Here is a 16,619-nt window from a genome sequence, read left to right on the forward strand (position 1 = left end):
GAATAATCAAATAGGGGGGAGGGATTGCTCAGTGGTTTGAGCATTGGCCTACTAAACCAAGGGTTGTGAGTTCAATCCTTGAGGGGGCCATTTAGGGATCTGGGGCAAAAATTGGGGATTGGTCCTGCTTTGAGCAGGAGGTTGGATTAGATGACCTCCTGAGGTCCCTTCCAACCCTGATATTCTGTGATTCTATGAATCCTGCAGTGGGGTGAAATGAACACAGCACACAGGCTAAGTAGAATGATTTATTAACACAGTAACCAAAGGAAAGTAATATAACAATAACCACAATGTCCCAAACCCTCCCTGAAACTCATCGCTCAAGACAGATTTGATTTGAAAAATAGCAAATCCAATAGTATTGAAAAGTAACAAGGAGACTATCAGATCTACTGCAGTTCTTCAACTGAAATTCCATAGCAGATGTGGCAATTTTTCCCCCAGAGTAAAAAGCTTGAATCAAAATTTTGGAAAAAAAACCCCATGAATTAAACCTCCTCATTTGTGCCACTGTTTCTTCCTCTCTCCTCAGTGTCAGAGGTGAGTCAGCACCACACTCGCCTGGTACATCACCCTTTATGGAGTTTGTTATGGCAAACAAGACAGTGCTAGAACAACAAAGGAGAAATTCTCAGCTCATTTCCAAAGGATGGATTCTTTCACCCAGTAAATTCATTCCCAGCTGTTCAATGAAGTGGGTTGCACAGTAATGGATTTAGTATCAGAGCAATGTGGTGAGATAGTTGGAAACATTTAATCTGATTAGAGTCAGATGTGACTATTGGAAACAAAGCAATTTGAGAGAGTTTAGAATTCAGTGATTTTTATTAAGACTTTTAAGAAGGAGAATAAAATTTTATTTTTACCAAGTATGCACCCTTCACAGTCCTGGAATTCCAAAGCACTTTACAAAACTGAATTTGTAGTTAATACTGCAGCTTTTAAAGGAAATGCAGCAGTCACCAAGCCATGTCTACTCAGGCAAAGGGATTGATTTTTTCACTTGTGTTAGCTTAATACAATTGAAGAGTCCTCTTAATACCCATATCAATGCAAGCTAGCACCTTTGAAGTCACATTAGGTGCTCATTTAGTAGCCTGTGTGTAAGACTACATTATGACACAACCAGCTAACATGCCTTCTAAGAGATTACCCTGCATGTTCATGGGTGTTATGGCCAGTCAGGAAATCAGCATTTCCAAGATGTGGTTTCCAGGCATGCAATTTTCTGTTCTCTGTCAGAGCCACAAGCAAGTGGTAGATTTCACATACAAAGCAGATGGTTGAAAAGTCTCTTGCTTGCATTTTCACGCTGAAACCAGCAGGTAAAATGCACTGTACATGCAAAGCTGGCTGGGTGGAGATCCCTTTAAAATATGGCTGTTACAATGTTGTAGTATATCTCTATGGACAATAAGAGCTAGACTGGCATGTGGAATCATTTGGGAATTGCAAAAATGCCCAGGGTTAGCTATTGCTTAGGGGCAGGAGATGGCTTCCTAAAAGATATGAGAGCTGCAAATCTTCAAGTGTACATTTTTTGTAACCTAATTTTTTTTTTTAAAGAAACCTCCCCATTGCAGATGCTGCAGAGTATCAAGGGGCAGTGACATGGTGCCGAAGGAACAGATTTCACACCTCTCAGAAGTCTTACCTTAGAAGGGTGGCAATGGGCAATGCTGGGCTTCAATCCTGGTGCTCTAAATATTGGGATTTTTCCTAAGTGGAGATAAACTGAAACAAACACACACACATCTCAGCACTCTCAGCCTGCAAGGAGCCAGATGCAGAATTTCACGTATCTGCCAAGTTTAATCATCATAGCATTGAGCACTGGGAGACAATATAACAGTTGGGTGGGAGTGATTAGCGAAGCTTTATGGTGCATGGAACAGGTCTTTCAAGTTTGCAGGAGCCATATGCATTTACAGTGCTATAGATAATGTTAGACAAGAGAAATGCACCCTTTGCTTGGTTCTCACTCAGATCAGATTGGTGACTGTCCATGCTATGAGCAGGGTGAACTCCTGGAAAACCATTTTCCTTTGGGCTTATGGGGTTCTCAAAGTGAATTTGGGCTTCATCCTACGAGTCTCCCTGTGCTGGCTTCACTGGGAGATCCAGGTGGGCAGAGAGCTTGCAGGATCAGGAGCCCAGAGATCAATCACATTTGCCCTGTCATTTAAATCAAACCCATACAACACTAAGGTGGGTCAGAGATTTTGGTATTCTAGTTGAAGGATACCTTCGGCTCTGTGTTAGGGAGAGAAGAACCCAACTCCATGGTAGAAAGGAAGCTAGGCTGATACAGCTGAGTGCCTTCCATCCAGGGAACGCGGACGTGTGGCCTCCAGCCAGGACATGTATTTAGACACTGTACCTGGGTTTTCAGTTTAGTTTTTCTACCTCCCTGATGGGCTCCATTTTTCACCCTATTTTCTCGTTTTTTCCCATCCTGCCCTTTTTCACAGCTTCTCAGTGAAACATGAACTCTGTTTCTGCAAATGGGCCCAGTCAGACCCCAACACGGCATCTGAACAACCCCCAGTCTCAGTTGTTTGACATCCAGACCCAGGTGCCAGGGTGTGGCTTTAGCCCATCTCCACCTTAATGAACTAGGCAAGGGGACTTTGTCCATCCCTCTCTTGCACACTGGGTTGATTGGAACCTAAGTGTGACAAGTGAGCCACAAGAAAAACCCAGCACATCTTTTCCACTTGCTCCCATGGGCTTTCTTCAAAACCAGGCAATTTGGGACATGGCTTTGCATCTCTGCTGTGGGACCACTTCACTGCTGCTACTGCAGCAGATCTGGGCAGCAAGCAATCTGCTGCCTAGCACAAGGAACAGGCGAGCAGTGGTCCAGTGTTTGTACAGGGATTATGGCTCTCTGGAAGCACCTAGAGATCCACTGCCCAGAGGCAAATAAGAAGGCTGCCTCTCAAAGGCACAAAATCAGAGAGGTTACTTATCATGAACACTCTAACTCGGGTTTTGTAATGAGTGAACGTACCAGGATATATAACTGCAGGGTGTTCCCAGGGCGGTTAGTGAACACGTATACAGTTTGCAAACTCAAACTAGTTTCGAGGACAAAAAACCTTGTAAAAACCACACCCATCCTTAGAAGGAGGCAGATCAAGACGTGGTTTGAAGAACCAGCTTCTAGGCCCAAATTAAAAGGGCACTCATGTGTGTTCCTGATTTGGTGCACGCATCTGGTCTTACACAAATAGAAATCAGGCATGTGCCAAAGAAAACTTTGGAAAGTTTGGGCCTCAGTGTTTGGTACTATACACACCCCATTATTAAATATTTATACTGCAGAAGCGCCCAAAGGACACAACCAGGTGCCAGGCAGTGTACAAATGTCGTAAGTGATACTCCCCGCCCCAAGAGCTTGCAGCTAAAAGATAAAACATAACTAGTGGTCATGTTAAAGAGACGGTCAAGGCAGGACCTATGGAGGTGGGGAGGGGACAGAGTCCAGAATTCATGTACGGATGCAGTAAGCAGCCCATTATGCCGCAGCTTCATTACTATTTTAGTGCTTGGGCTTCTGTTCGTCGGAGGAAGCCGTCTGGGAGAGGAAAGCTTTAGAGAGAATTTCAGTAAGCAGATTGCAGGAGCCTTTACATTTCTCAAGTGGCTTTCCTGTGTGATTTTGGGCTCTCTCTTTCTCTGTAAAAGGGAATTCCCAAGACGGTGGGCAAGTGAGAAGGGAATTTCACTCCCATAAATGCCCTTTTTTAAAAAACAGTCTCCGTTTCATAAATCCTTTTCTTACAGTCACCATTTAATGAAGGCAGCAGCATGTGTCCTACCTACCTACCTTAGGAAGACAGGGAGTACCTTTTGCGAATTAATGCATGAGTATTTGTGATCACTTAACCACCGCACACAGAGATGTAGACTATGTACTTGGCAGACAAGAAATCACTGAAGAAAACGTCTAACCGGACTTACAGTTGATCTCCTTTAGTATAATTTTCTGGATGAAAGCTCTCAGGGGCACATGAAGACGTACAATCTGAAACACAGAGATGACTTAGTAAGTGCATCAACAACATGAAATTTCAACAGATGTCACCCAAATGATCTCGTAGCAACTGGATTTCAGCTGGGCCTGGAAGAACATCAATATATTTGTTTTCTAGAAGTGCAGTTAACAGATCCATTTAAGCTTCTGTGAGCACTTCAGACCCATGCTCCTGTCCCTCTACTGGCTCCCAATCAGTTTCAGATGCCAGCTTAAGTCCTCAGTCCTAACCTTCAAAGCAACTAACAGATCAAACCCCAGCTCTGTTACAGACCAAATTTCCATCTATGAACCACAAAGACATTTGCACCCCACTAGGACAATGGAGATCACAAAGCTGAGGTCAAAGCATGTGAGAGCTGGGGACAGAGACTGGGTCAAGGAGTTCCACTTGTGGAATACGTTTCCAGAGATGAAGCTAATCCAGAATGATACTCACAGCAGAATGACACACTCAGCATTGATCCCCCTCTTCTACCCACACACCTCCCAAAACACCTACCCCCAGCAGAGTCTTTTACCCCAAAAAGGAAGAAGTGCCAGTGACTCCAGGAAGTCCCGTAGAGACTTTGCTATTGCTATTAATTTTACATGAAAGGTGCTCAGATGCTATGGTGACAGGCAGCAGTATAAAATGCCAGGACACAGTGATCCATTGACCAAAGCCATGCTGGGTTTGTACATTTTTCAAAGGAGAAAGAATTGTTTGATGAGTGGGAGCAGCAATGTCTTGTCCAGTATTCTAATGCCCATCCTCCCCAGCCAGGGCCTCTTCCTTTCCCTTCCAAAGGGCACTTTCTGCCCTCAAAGCCACAGAGCCCAGGCACACTTATGCAGTGCTATTTCCCATCAGACAGAGAAAAACTGATACGACGATTCAAAATTCCAGTCAGAGCTTTCATAAAATCATTTAAAGCCTCTTGTTCTGGATGCAAAAATGCCAAGCTGCCCCACTAGGTAGCTGGAATAGCAAAACACGGGTCTTCTGAGCAAAATAAAATGGTACAAGACTATGTAAGAAACCTGCAGTGGGTGGTTACTCCCCACCACCTTCTAACAAAAATCTTCATTTAAGGCAACAATAATAAAGTTTGGTAAGAACAGAGTTCACTGAGCCATATATACAGGCCCCTGGGGCCATGGGTGGCAGAGAATAACTGGAGCACAGAGAACCCTAGCCGTGCCTTCTTCCTTGCTCCACCATGCCCTATACTCATCCGATGAAGTGAGCTGTAGCTCACGAAAGCTTATGCTCTAATAAATTTGTTAGTCTCTAAGGTGCCACAAGTACTCCTTTTCTTTTTACAATAGAGCGCTGTCCCCATCTCTGAGCTATGAGCAGCCGCCACGTATTCTGGCATTCCCCCAGGGACCGGTATCCTGCTGGAATGATGTAAAGGAGCTGTGGAGAATTAGGCTCCTATTTCTAACAAATGTTTATTTCTGCTTCCTAGCATACCACAGACATTAATACAAGCAAGGACTTACCTTGACGGGGCCCACGGCTGAGGAAAGAAGCTTGAAATGCAATCTGTGGAAAAAAGAAACCAGCTTGGACTTACCAATCACAAAATCATTAGCCCATAGTTTAGGTCCCCAAATATCTAAAAACCTAAAATCCAGGTGGTAAGGGAGCCACATTGCTCTCTTCATTGCCCATCACTTCTGCTCAGGTTCCTATTGTTTAAGATTAACCCATTCTGGATAAAATACTTGGAAGACTTGATACCTGTCCAGGGATGCAGTGAATTGAACCTTCCCTTCAACCAGCTGAAGAGTGGCAGCCAAGCCGAGTTCCTGCAAGGAGGAAATGAGGCATCGAATCAGCTGATCTGAGTGTCAGCACCTGAGCTCTGAGAACAGACCATCAGCTGCAGAATACAGCAGAGACACTTCCACTCTGCTTGGGTTAAGTTACTTAGAGAAAGGAAACCAACAATCAGAGGTGAAAGTAAGCCGGTACGGTGTACTGGCAAGAGCCAGTACGCCGTGCCGGACCGGACCGGCTTCCCCAGGCTGGTGCTTTAAAGGGCCCTGGGCTCCCCGCAGCGGCCGGAGCCCCGAGACCTTTAAAGAGCCACCCGAGCCCCACTGCTGGAGCCCTGGGGCTCCCCGTAGCGGCTGGAGCCCCAGGCCCTTTAAAGCGCCACCAGAGCCCCGCTGCCGGAGCCCCTGGGGTAGCAGCAGCAGGGCTCCGGAGGTGATTTAAAGGGCCTGGAGCTCAGCTGCAGTAGCGGCGGCAGGAGCCCAGGGCCCTTTAAATTGCTCCTGAGCTCCCAGCTGCCTCTGCAGCTGGTAGCTCCAGGGGTGATTTAAAGGCCCAAGGGCTCCCAGCCACAACCGGAGCCAGAGTCCTGGAGCCTTTAAATCCTGATTTAAAGGGCTCGGGTATTTAAAGGTCCCGCCTCTTCTGGTCGAGGCCATGCCCCCGGCTCAGGACTCCCGAGTACTGGTAAGTCCTTTAAGTTACTTTCACCCCTGCCAACAATGGTCACTGTGAATTCACTGCTACCAGGCAAACACTCAGAAGTGTAAGCAAAAGCCTTCTCTTGCCACCTCGCTATTACTTTCATCAAGGGGCAGAAAGGGAAAATCAAGTGGCCCAAGATCTTTCCCACAACCCAAGACACTCCCACATTCCCAGGGTAGCTGGGTAATTCTGCTACATTGATCAGGGAGGGGATAGTTTAAAATGCTTTCATGGCACTTCAATGTCAACACCCTATTGAGCTGCACAGAGGCAGTTCGCTCCTCTCAGAACAGTTGGGCCAAGAGGCCCCCATGGATTCTGTCAGATGGCACCAGCTCTGCGTCAGGTCACAGTCCGCCCACGTTCGGAAGGTCTGTTCTGCGGCCGGGAAGGGCACACTCATTTATTTTAACCACACACAAGCTTGGATTCCACAGGACCTGACGGAGCCGCAAGAAACGTGCTGCTTCTGCCAAGTCCTGAGTCCCAGCTCAGTCCACCCGCACACCACAGGCACAAAGTGCCACGGACAAGGTCTCATTTCCTATTGAGATACTGGCCCCTCCTGAGCCAGACTCTGTCTAATCGCAGGGTTCAAATCTCAGCTCTCGCAGCATGATGGATTTTCCCTGGGACTGTGGATGAAGTTTAAAGCTGGAAAGCAACAACATTTCATTCACAAGGATGGGACAGTGCTCTGGAAGCTGGACTATAGTTATTCAATATGGCCTAGAGCAGAGTGCATTCTTCAGAGGCTCTTCTTAACCAGAGCTGGGGTCTACTGAAAACCATTGCTCAATGCTCAGCTTTCACAGTTATTAGCAAGATGCTGCTCCTCCAGCTGCAGAATCACACTCGTCACAGACACAGAGCATCTACTCATCTATATGAATGAATGACATTTTGCTGTAAACCCAAACCCATCCGTCGGCCTCTGCGTACAGAAAGCCAGTATCCATTGGGCAGCAGCTCCTCCATTTTTCACCCTTTGAGATTAAATCTGAGCTTTCTATCTTAGTACTTACTGCTTTCAAAGCAATGAGGAGCACAGGTTTCTTGGTTCCCTTTTTATCCATTATCTCCAGGCTGAGAGTGAGATTCATGGCACACAGGTTCACATCCAGACTGACCGTCAGAGGTTTGACTAGTTTGGTAGTGATGAGCAGTGAAGAAAAGATTGGAGTGCAGTTTGGGCACTGTAAGAACAGAGGGGCCAGGGACTAGATTTAACCAGAAAAACACGCAAATGAGATTGATGTGGGCCCTCCTGTGGACCTTGGAGAGGAAAGACAAGGAAACGACGAGCGACAGTAAGAGCATGATGAGATATTCTGAGCCCCTGCAGTAGGTGGAGCAGTAGATGCTGTGTAATCCCCACAGACACAATAGCAAATGCAGATTTTGACTGTCATGCTTGTGTTATCTCAGAAGTCCCATCAACCCCAACACCTCACTGGGATGGAGATTCGTGTCATCTTACACCCTCTTCGCCCCCTTTTTCTATTGACAAACACTGCCTCCTCTCCTGACTGGCTGTTTCTTTCCAACAAAGATGAGCCAATTTTCTTCAAGAGCCTGCAGCTTTCCATTTCAGCAGTCACGGCCCAGGCTGCGGTAGGACAATACTCCCCTCTCTCTGGAGGAACTGCTTTTTTCTCAGAGGGTGCAAGAGCATCAGTCCATGCAGCTAGGACAAAAAAAACCAAACAGCAGCACTGAGAGCAAGAGCCAAGGCCCCAGATGCCACGGCCCCTATGCGGACCGGCATGGAATCAACACTTCAGACATCAGCAAGGTCTGTTGTGCAGTGGGATAAGTAATGTGACATTTGGTCCGATAGAAAAATGATCAGTGTGTGACTGAGGGGAACTCACCTTGGAAACAATCAGTTCAGAGAGGATCAGCTCCAGGGAGAGAGTGTCAAGAAACTGAAACAAAAATGAACAAGACAAGGTGGGTGAGAAAATGTCAGTCACTGGACCAGCGTTTGTTGGCGAGAGACAAGCTTTCAGGCTGCATGGAGCTCTTCTTCACGTCATGCTCTGCGTAAGCTCCATAGCTGGTTTCTCTCACCAAGAGAACTTAGTCCAATAAAATATATCACCTCCCCCACCTTCTCTCTCTGATATCCGAGGCCCAACACAGCTACCACAACACTGCATACAAAAATTAATAGTCAGCTGGAAGTGTCAGGTTTTGCAGCACCTTCCCCAGCACTGTGTCTCATCTTCCTCCTCCTTCAGGGGGAAGGTCACTCCACCCACATGAAGCCCCAGTGAATGGGTATTTTTGTTTTGTGTTTTTAAGAGGTGAAGTGTCCAGGTGCTGCAGAGGGCACAACTGGTGCTGGGGTGATGAGACTTGTGGCTCTATGCCCCAGGGCTGCTCTGAACATGGAGTACATGGTTACCCCAGCTCCAAAGAGCGTTTGAGTACCAGCTGTTTTGAACTAGAGGGAACCAGGGTACATTTTAAATCAACCACAGCTCGACCTCATCTTGTCAGACTTCGCTGAAACGTTGTTCTTTGCCATCACAGTAAGTGTGGTGAGTTTTGGACCCAACCTATTTTTCCAGTCAAACATGCTGGAGTATGAGCAGGTGAACTTAGGATTTAGCTGAACAGATCTCTCTCCTTGTTCCCACTAAGCTCTGCGTATTGCACTGAGGTTCAAGGAAGGAAACCCCACCTGGCAGGGTCAGTGGGGTCTTCAGTGCTATTTGGCTCTTCTCCATAGGTTTTTTTTAATTATTCTAACCATATTCTGTAGGTTCTTCCTCCTAGCCCAGGCTTTCTATGGCTTTTAATTAACGAAATCCAACCCGTTTCAGGTGAACGAAGAACAAACAGCTGCATCAGTAAGGACATAGCTTTGCACAGAGATCTCCAAACCCCACGGAGGCAGCACCATATCTGATCAGGCTCCAGGCACCAGACAGATCAGGCTTCTAGAAAGCTGGAGATTAGACTATTTCAGCATTTGTATTTAATGAACCCACACTGCCTCGTTTGCATATATTCAGCCTCTTGCCTGTACTCCCAACTTAATTCTCCCTGGTCTTCCTTTGAATTCCCCCCTTAATTTTCCCATTCGTACCTCCTCTCCCTGGCTGACCTCCCCTTCCCTCCCTTGGCTTTCCCCTTTGTCTATGCCCCATGCTTTGGTTCTCTCCAACTCCCTTTATACTCTACCCCCCAAAACCCCTTCATTCAGAGATCCTGCTTCAAGCACGTCCTCGAACCAGCAGTGGCCACACCACTATAGCTAGATTTCAGAGTAGCAGCCATGTTGGTCTATATTCGCAAAAAGAAAAGGAGTATTTGTGGAACCTTAGAGACCAACAAATTTATTTGAGCATAAGCTTTCGTGAGCTACAGCTCACTTCATCAGATGCATTCGATGAAGTGAGCTGTAGCTCACGAAAGCTTATGCTCAAATAAATTTGTTAGTCTCTAAGGTACTATAGCTAGAGTGATTGCAATGCAGTCCCACTCTACCCATTATCCCGCCCAGCACTCTAGCCTGGTCTCTAAGGGTATGTCTAGTTGCAGCATGAGTGAGTCTCCCAGCCCCAGCAGACAGACATATGCTAGCAGGGCACGCGCTAGTGTGCTATGATCTAACACACTTCTTTCTGTAAAGTTCCCCCTGCTAGGCCAGTGAAAACAGGAGATAAGCAGGTGCTTAGGAAAGGACTCCTAAAATCAGGAGCCTCTCGGGCTGATCCAGGAGGCTGAAACGTTTGGTGGAGGACCCTGACTCCACAGTAACACCCTGACATTCCAGTGACGGCATCACTCACCGTTTGAGGGGTACAAGAGAAGGAATGAGGTTTCTGGAAGACTGTGTAGGAGAGGACAGAAGTGATGACATTCTCTCCTATGGCCTCAGATGTATAATTCATTTCTGGCAATATCACAAAGGCCTCCGGAAGGGGTGGAATGGGGATCTTCTTCCCATTGTTGGCCAGATATTCCGTCTGAAAGCAGAGATCAGAAAAGCCACTTAACACAACGAAAAGCCCCTTAATTGTGACTCTAAAATAATTATTCTAACTGACAAAGGCACAAAATGAGGGACAAAGAAATTACTGATGCAGTACTGAGGGGAGGGATTCATGTCTCTTGTGCATATAACACGCTCCGTAGCCTCAGGAGAGCGAAGTGTGCGACTGGGAGTTCGGCTGTAAATTGCAGTTCAGACAGTATGGGGGAGGGGATTGAAACTATGACCTTGGGAAGGAAAAGCATGGCCCTCTACTGCCTGAACTAGAAGACCCAGGTCAGACTCATATACCTCTATGTGGCCCGGGCAGGAGAGGGGGACAGAGAGTCACCATGCGTAAGTGCGGGTTACAAGAGAGACGGCCATCGGCCATGCCAAGTCCTGTATGGTTGGTTAAACCACATCTGGCCTTGCAATCTATGAATCCATAAGGGACCATTGTGATAATCTATTCTGACCTCCTGCATTGCACAGGGCCAGATCATTTCACCTACTGTTTCCTGCCTGGACGCCCATAACTTTTGGTTGAGCTACAGCATCTCTTAGAAAGACACCCAACCTAATGTAAAGACTTCAAGTGACGAAGCATCTGCTACATCCCTTGGGAACCGGTTCCAGTGGTTAATTTTCCTCACTGTTAACAAAATGTGCGTTATCTCCTATCTGCATAACTGTGAGCCGTGAATTGATTAGGTTTCTTTATCTGCAGAGCAACTCTCTCGCTTTCACGCTGCTGGGCTGCCGTGGATTTGATGATGGACTCTGCTGAGGCGGGGGAAGGTTGCTGGGGTTTAACGAGGAGCAGAAAGCCCTTGCTGTAAGAACTGGGGCAGCTGGGCCAAGTCACCCTGCACTGTACAGTTTTCCTCACACAACCAATTAAATTGTTGCATGCAAATTAGCTGCAGAGTGAAGGTGGGGATGATGTGTGAATGATCTCTGGTGTCACAATGGTTTAGGTCTCTAGGTATGGCACAGATACCTGCCTTTCTGTCACATGGGTGTCATTTGTAAATTCAAAATGGCTTAGAACTTAAAAATTGGATGGTTACAGACTGCAAAACCCAGGGACGATTGAACCTGGTGACATTCTGAACAAAAAGCTCTCATGGTGGTTTCCATCGGTTTACACTGACTCTCACATTCTCAGGCTTCAGCGTGACATGCAGAGTGACAACGCTGGATCCTTATATAATTAGTACAGTATTGGTGTCAGGAAGCTACCAAGTCACTCAGCAGGTCCAAAGGCTGTTCTTCACTTTTTCTCCTGCTCAGTCTTTAGCCCTCTTCACACCAGCTGACATCAGGAAAGAAAAAAGTTGCTGACAAAGGAAGCCCATTACCATAGTCCAGTGACAAGAACCTCGCAATGGGGCAAGTCTCTTGTTTCTGTCACTAAGTGGATCTTTTATTTCACATCTTCATCCTGCCTCTTAAATTTCACTGAGTAATAAATTCCCCATTGAGCCTGACTCTGCTCTGCTGACTCTCACTGAGTAGCACTTACTCATGTGAATTGCCCCATTGCAAGATATCACATAATTCATTCAGGAAAAATAGCGGGAAAGCATAGGGCCCTGATCCTGCAAAGATGTATGGAGGCACTTAGCTTTATGCACTAGGAGGAGTTAAGGAAGTGAAAAGAATGAGGAGTCCTTGTGGCACCTTAGAGACGAACAAATTTATTTGGGCATAAGTTTTCATGGGCTAAAACCCACTTCATCGGATGCATGCAGTGGAAAATACAGTAGGAAGATTGTGTGTGTATATATATACACACACACACATATACACACACACACACATATATACACACACACATATATACACACACACAGAGAACATGAGAAAATGGTTGCCATACCAACTCTAACGAGACTAATCAATTAAGGTGGGCTATTAAGTCTTTTCAGGATCAGGGTCTAGATGAGTAAGTGCTAACTGACATGAATAAGGGCAGCAGAATGGATCCCTATGTGAGACTGTGGCTATACTGACAGCTGATGAGTTACCCTGAGGTTTTTCTGTCACTCATTTCTCTGACCAACATCACAGAAGGTAAGAAAGCTCTGATACCTTTCAGAGTTTCAGGGCTGATCTAGCATAAGAAAGTTGTGAAATCTCAGTCTCAAACATTACCTAGAGTCTACACACTTACCTGTACAGGAATTTCAATGAACCGGTTATTCACTTTTGGAGTTTGAGCCACATACAAGAGCTTTCCCTTCTCAAATGGGAGTACACCTGCGTGGAAAAGAAAAAAGTTTACAACATGTACCAGAAACATGGAGGAGAATCACTGCACATGGAAGATGCACAATCTTGATCTGGGATTTCAGCAAAACTCCAGATAAATTTAAAGATAGGAGGTTGGCTCCAATCAATGGAACATCATCTCGAATAAACTTGTCAGAATTAGATACAAGTGACACCAAGACACAAGAACCCCCTCTTCCATGCCCAGAACTGAGAGAACATGCATCACATAGTCATTTTCAAACACAGGTAAAGACGCATTCCATGCCCAAAGAGCATGTGATTGAAGTTAGACAAAGCAGAAAACCAGACAAGCCAAGACACTGGTCAATGACTGAGGCAAGGGAGGCTGAGATGATAATTTGGGACCAAAAGCAGTATATAAATACATGTTATCTTCAAGCCCCTACGTACTCTGCCGCAAGCTGGACCTAAGCTCTGCAGCAAGGAGATTGGATTGTGCTGCAGTTTAGTGAAAAGTCTATGGCAGCTTTTGATAATTCTGTAAAAGCCTGTGTATCATAAACTGAAATGTGAGGCTGAGAAGTAAAGTTAAAACAGCAGGCCCTGTGTCATTTATCAGGTAATTACTGAATTCAGTTTGTTTTATAATTTTCCTGCATATTCAGGTTTTGATATGTTGTCGATTATTGTCTTTGAGTCAACCACCCACTGAGATGAATGGGGCTGTTCAAAGCTCTCAGAGATATTGTTTCAGGATGGCTGCAGACTCAGGCAGACACCACGGTATTGGTTACACTTGGTCACATGTTCAAGGTTCTCTCTACAAATAGGAAGGATAGAAACCTGATTGTTCTCACTGTAAGCTGAAGACTCTGGAGTCTAGTTCTGCTGCAAGGGATGAATTCCACAGACTCCCAGGATACTCTGGGCCCTGATTACTATTCCAGTCAAACAGGAAAGGACTCCATTCAGTCTTGTGACAAAACGCTGCATCCCCACCAAAACAGCCCCCCACCCATCCCTGAACAGAGCAGAGACATGACCACTCCACCAGACAATGGGGGAAGGCTGTGCAGACTGCGCTCAGATCTGGTAATGCCTCTCCGAGACAACATTAAGGACAGTGAGGGGGGAACTCCATATAGGCCCCTATTCTAGCTTTACTATACCCTATAGACCTTAAAAGCTGCAGCGGAGTGGCTGAGTAGTAAAACTTTAAGCGCATGTGCACGCTAGAGCTTGGTGTAAATTCCAGCTCGAGGAGACATACCTGCACTAACTCGCATCACGCTAGCGTGTTAGGAATAGAAGCGTGGCTGCAGGAGTGGAAGCAGCAAAAGGAGTGGTCTGCCCCAAATACAGACCTGTCCGAGAGCACAGGTACATACACGGGGCAACGAGCCCTTCTGCTGCTCATGCCGCCATGGCTACGCTTCTATTTTTAGCATGTTAGCTGGATGGGAGCCAGCGTGGGTCAGTCTCCTCCCGCTGGAATTTACGCCTTCCAGCTCCAGTACAGACATACCTTGAACTGTAGAGAGGGGAGGATCCTTTCCTGCCCCACACTCACCCGAAACGCTTCTTGTATTCCCTGACAAAAGCTCCTTTATTCTTACTTTCCACCAGGCTGGTGCCATGTTTAGGAATAGGGTCAGCAAGTAACATTCATGTACGAATATTGGTGACATCACAGCAGAATGTTCGGAAGCTTTCCCAATCCATCACTAGCTTCGAACGCTTGGCAGCTGACCTCCTAGCGACATGCCGCACGCCGTCTGTCCATCTCCTTGCTGGCCATCCCCTACAACCATGATCTGTTGTGATGGGTTGGTCACCCCACACTAGCCCGGGAAGCGTTCATGTGGCTCAGCAGGGGCTAAGTAATCTGATAGGCCACACCTGAGGGAGGATTAGGCTGATAAACAATCCCTGACTGAGGATGGGAGCCCAGCTGAGCAGGAGCAGGTGGGGCATGGAGGGCAGAAACGGGCTGCAGCATGGGAGCCAGCAGTCACGGACTCGGCGTAGAGAGGAAAAGGAGGAGACCGGGGGAGAGTAGATGCCCTGGGATCCTGCCCTGAAGGAAGGGTTTACCCAGAAGGTGGTGAAGCGGAAGCCTGATGCGGTGGAGTAGAACAGGCTCAGGGAAACAGCAGCAAGACTGGGGACAGTGCAGACTTTGGTAGCTGATTTGAGGGTCCCTGAGCTGGAACCAAGAGTAGTGGGCAGGAGCTGGGTTTCCCTGCCAGCCCCTGGGGAAGTGGCATTGCCTTGGATTGGATGACTGCTGGAAACGATACCCAGTCAGCCAGTCCAGGGAGACTTTGATACCCAGAAGGGGGAAACCACAGTGACTGGCCAGAGGGCCCAGCCACAAAGAGGGAGCACGCTGCAACTACCGAACATGAGAGGGGCCACAGTGTGAGCAAGACACAGGATGGGGGTCAGACCGGGCGGAGCTATTCCTCAGATGCAGCCACAAGGAGGAGCCCAAGCCATGAGCAGAGAACCCAGGACACCTGTGACCATTCCTTCCAAGGCCGCTTTTCTCACAGTTATTTCCAGCTCTATGCTTGACGAGGCCAAAGTTTGTGCCTGTCAATTTCCGACAAAAGAGGTCTGCTTCTCTCCAATAACATTTCTTACATAAGCACGTGTCTGCTTTTTCATCCAGGACACACGAAAAAGCTTTCACCAGCACCACACCTCAAAGGCAGCAGTAGGACAGTATTCCTTTAAGAAGTCTGTAAGCTCTCTAGCTGTGCTCACTGTGCTCTGTTATAGGAACTGCCACTGAGAGCAGCAGTGTATATACGCAGGTAGGCTTTGCATGCTGTGTATGTTCAGTAAACAGCGTTATTTGGACCCTACTATGCCCATGTGGTTGCCTCATATTCTGTTTGTTGTGTAAAAACAAAAGATACAACAGCTGCAGTTGTCTTACTCAAAGGCAGCAACACCAGGAGCAGGTCTCTACACATGTAGAGCTTCTGAATGGGCTGGCAAAAGCCCAGAGCTTCCTGCATGGAGCTTACTGGACACAGAAAGAAAACCCAAAGGAAGATAATCTGTGGCACTTACAGTTAATATCACCCAGCATCTTTGAATGCCCGAAGGAAATACAAGCTGAAAGTATTGTAGGTGTCTGTAACAAAAAGCAAGAGACCCAGTCAGGGAGGAGGAAATCGCTGCAATTGTCTGGGTGACTTTCATTAACAGGAGTATTTCTGTCCCTGAGATTTGTACGGAGGTTAGTGAAATCTTAGGACAGGATTTAATTTTATTTTTTTTAAGGAGGCAAGTAGGGGTTGGAGCCACACGACATTGCCTAGCACCATTATCATTGGGGACAGGGGTTCTATTACACACTGAGCTCTGCACTGTGCTCAAGGCATGGAGGGGAAATCCCCTGGGAGCTTATACCCTCAGTATTAACAAAGATATTGGTTCAGATGCCTCCCCACCCTTTACTCAGGGAGGCGAATAACTGGCTACAGGAATGTATTTGCCATCTCACACCAAGGGCTGGTATGACAGCTGCCATCCTGGTCCACGGTGAGGATTAGAAGCACGAGTCTCTACAGCTCGAGCTACAGAGCCTGGTTTCATACCCAGGGGTGTGATGGCCTCACCCCTGCTACAGATCGGGCACACGGGAAGATGTCTAACACACCAACCAAGGTGATGCTAGAGCGAACCTCTAAGCCTGGAGTAAGAGGAAGCAACATCACAAAACCTTCTCTGCTCCAGAGAGAGACATAACCTACTGCAGTCCTAACAAAGGTGGCAGTGCAGCTGACTTCTCACAAGCCAGTGAATGGGGTGGAGGTCACAGCCAATGCTCTGCCCCACCAGCTCACAGTGGTGGATCAGGGAGGTAG

The 16,619-nt window shown here is 47.0% G+C and overlaps 1 protein-coding gene across 1 annotated transcript in view; it reads right to left on the bottom strand.

The window, feature by feature from the left end:
- Positions 1–249: 249 nt before the first annotated feature.
- The window catches only part of LOC119841559, a 29,473-nt gene continuing 13,103 nt past the window's right edge, over positions 250–16,619 (bottom strand). The window contains exons 8-16 of the mRNA XM_038369047.2: positions 15,820–15,883; positions 12,677–12,762; positions 10,316–10,492; positions 8,387–8,440; positions 7,538–7,708; positions 5,772–5,839; positions 5,531–5,573; positions 3,970–4,033; positions 250–1,737 (exon numbers count right to left, since the gene is read on the bottom strand). Coding sequence (XP_038224975.1) covers positions 1,529–1,737; positions 3,970–4,033; positions 5,531–5,573; positions 5,772–5,839; positions 7,538–7,708; positions 8,387–8,440; positions 10,316–10,492; positions 12,677–12,762; positions 15,820–15,883 — 936 coding nt within the window. The 3' untranslated portion in view covers positions 250–1,528. The remainder of the gene's footprint in view (positions 1,738–3,969; positions 4,034–5,530; positions 5,574–5,771; positions 5,840–7,537; positions 7,709–8,386; positions 8,441–10,315; positions 10,493–12,676; positions 12,763–15,819; positions 15,884–16,619) is intronic.

This window comes from Dermochelys coriacea, chromosome 13, assembly GCF_009764565.3.
Source record: "Dermochelys coriacea isolate rDerCor1 chromosome 13, rDerCor1.pri.v4, whole genome shotgun sequence".
NCBI classification, from domain to species: Eukaryota; Metazoa; Chordata; order Testudines; family Dermochelyidae; genus Dermochelys; species Dermochelys coriacea.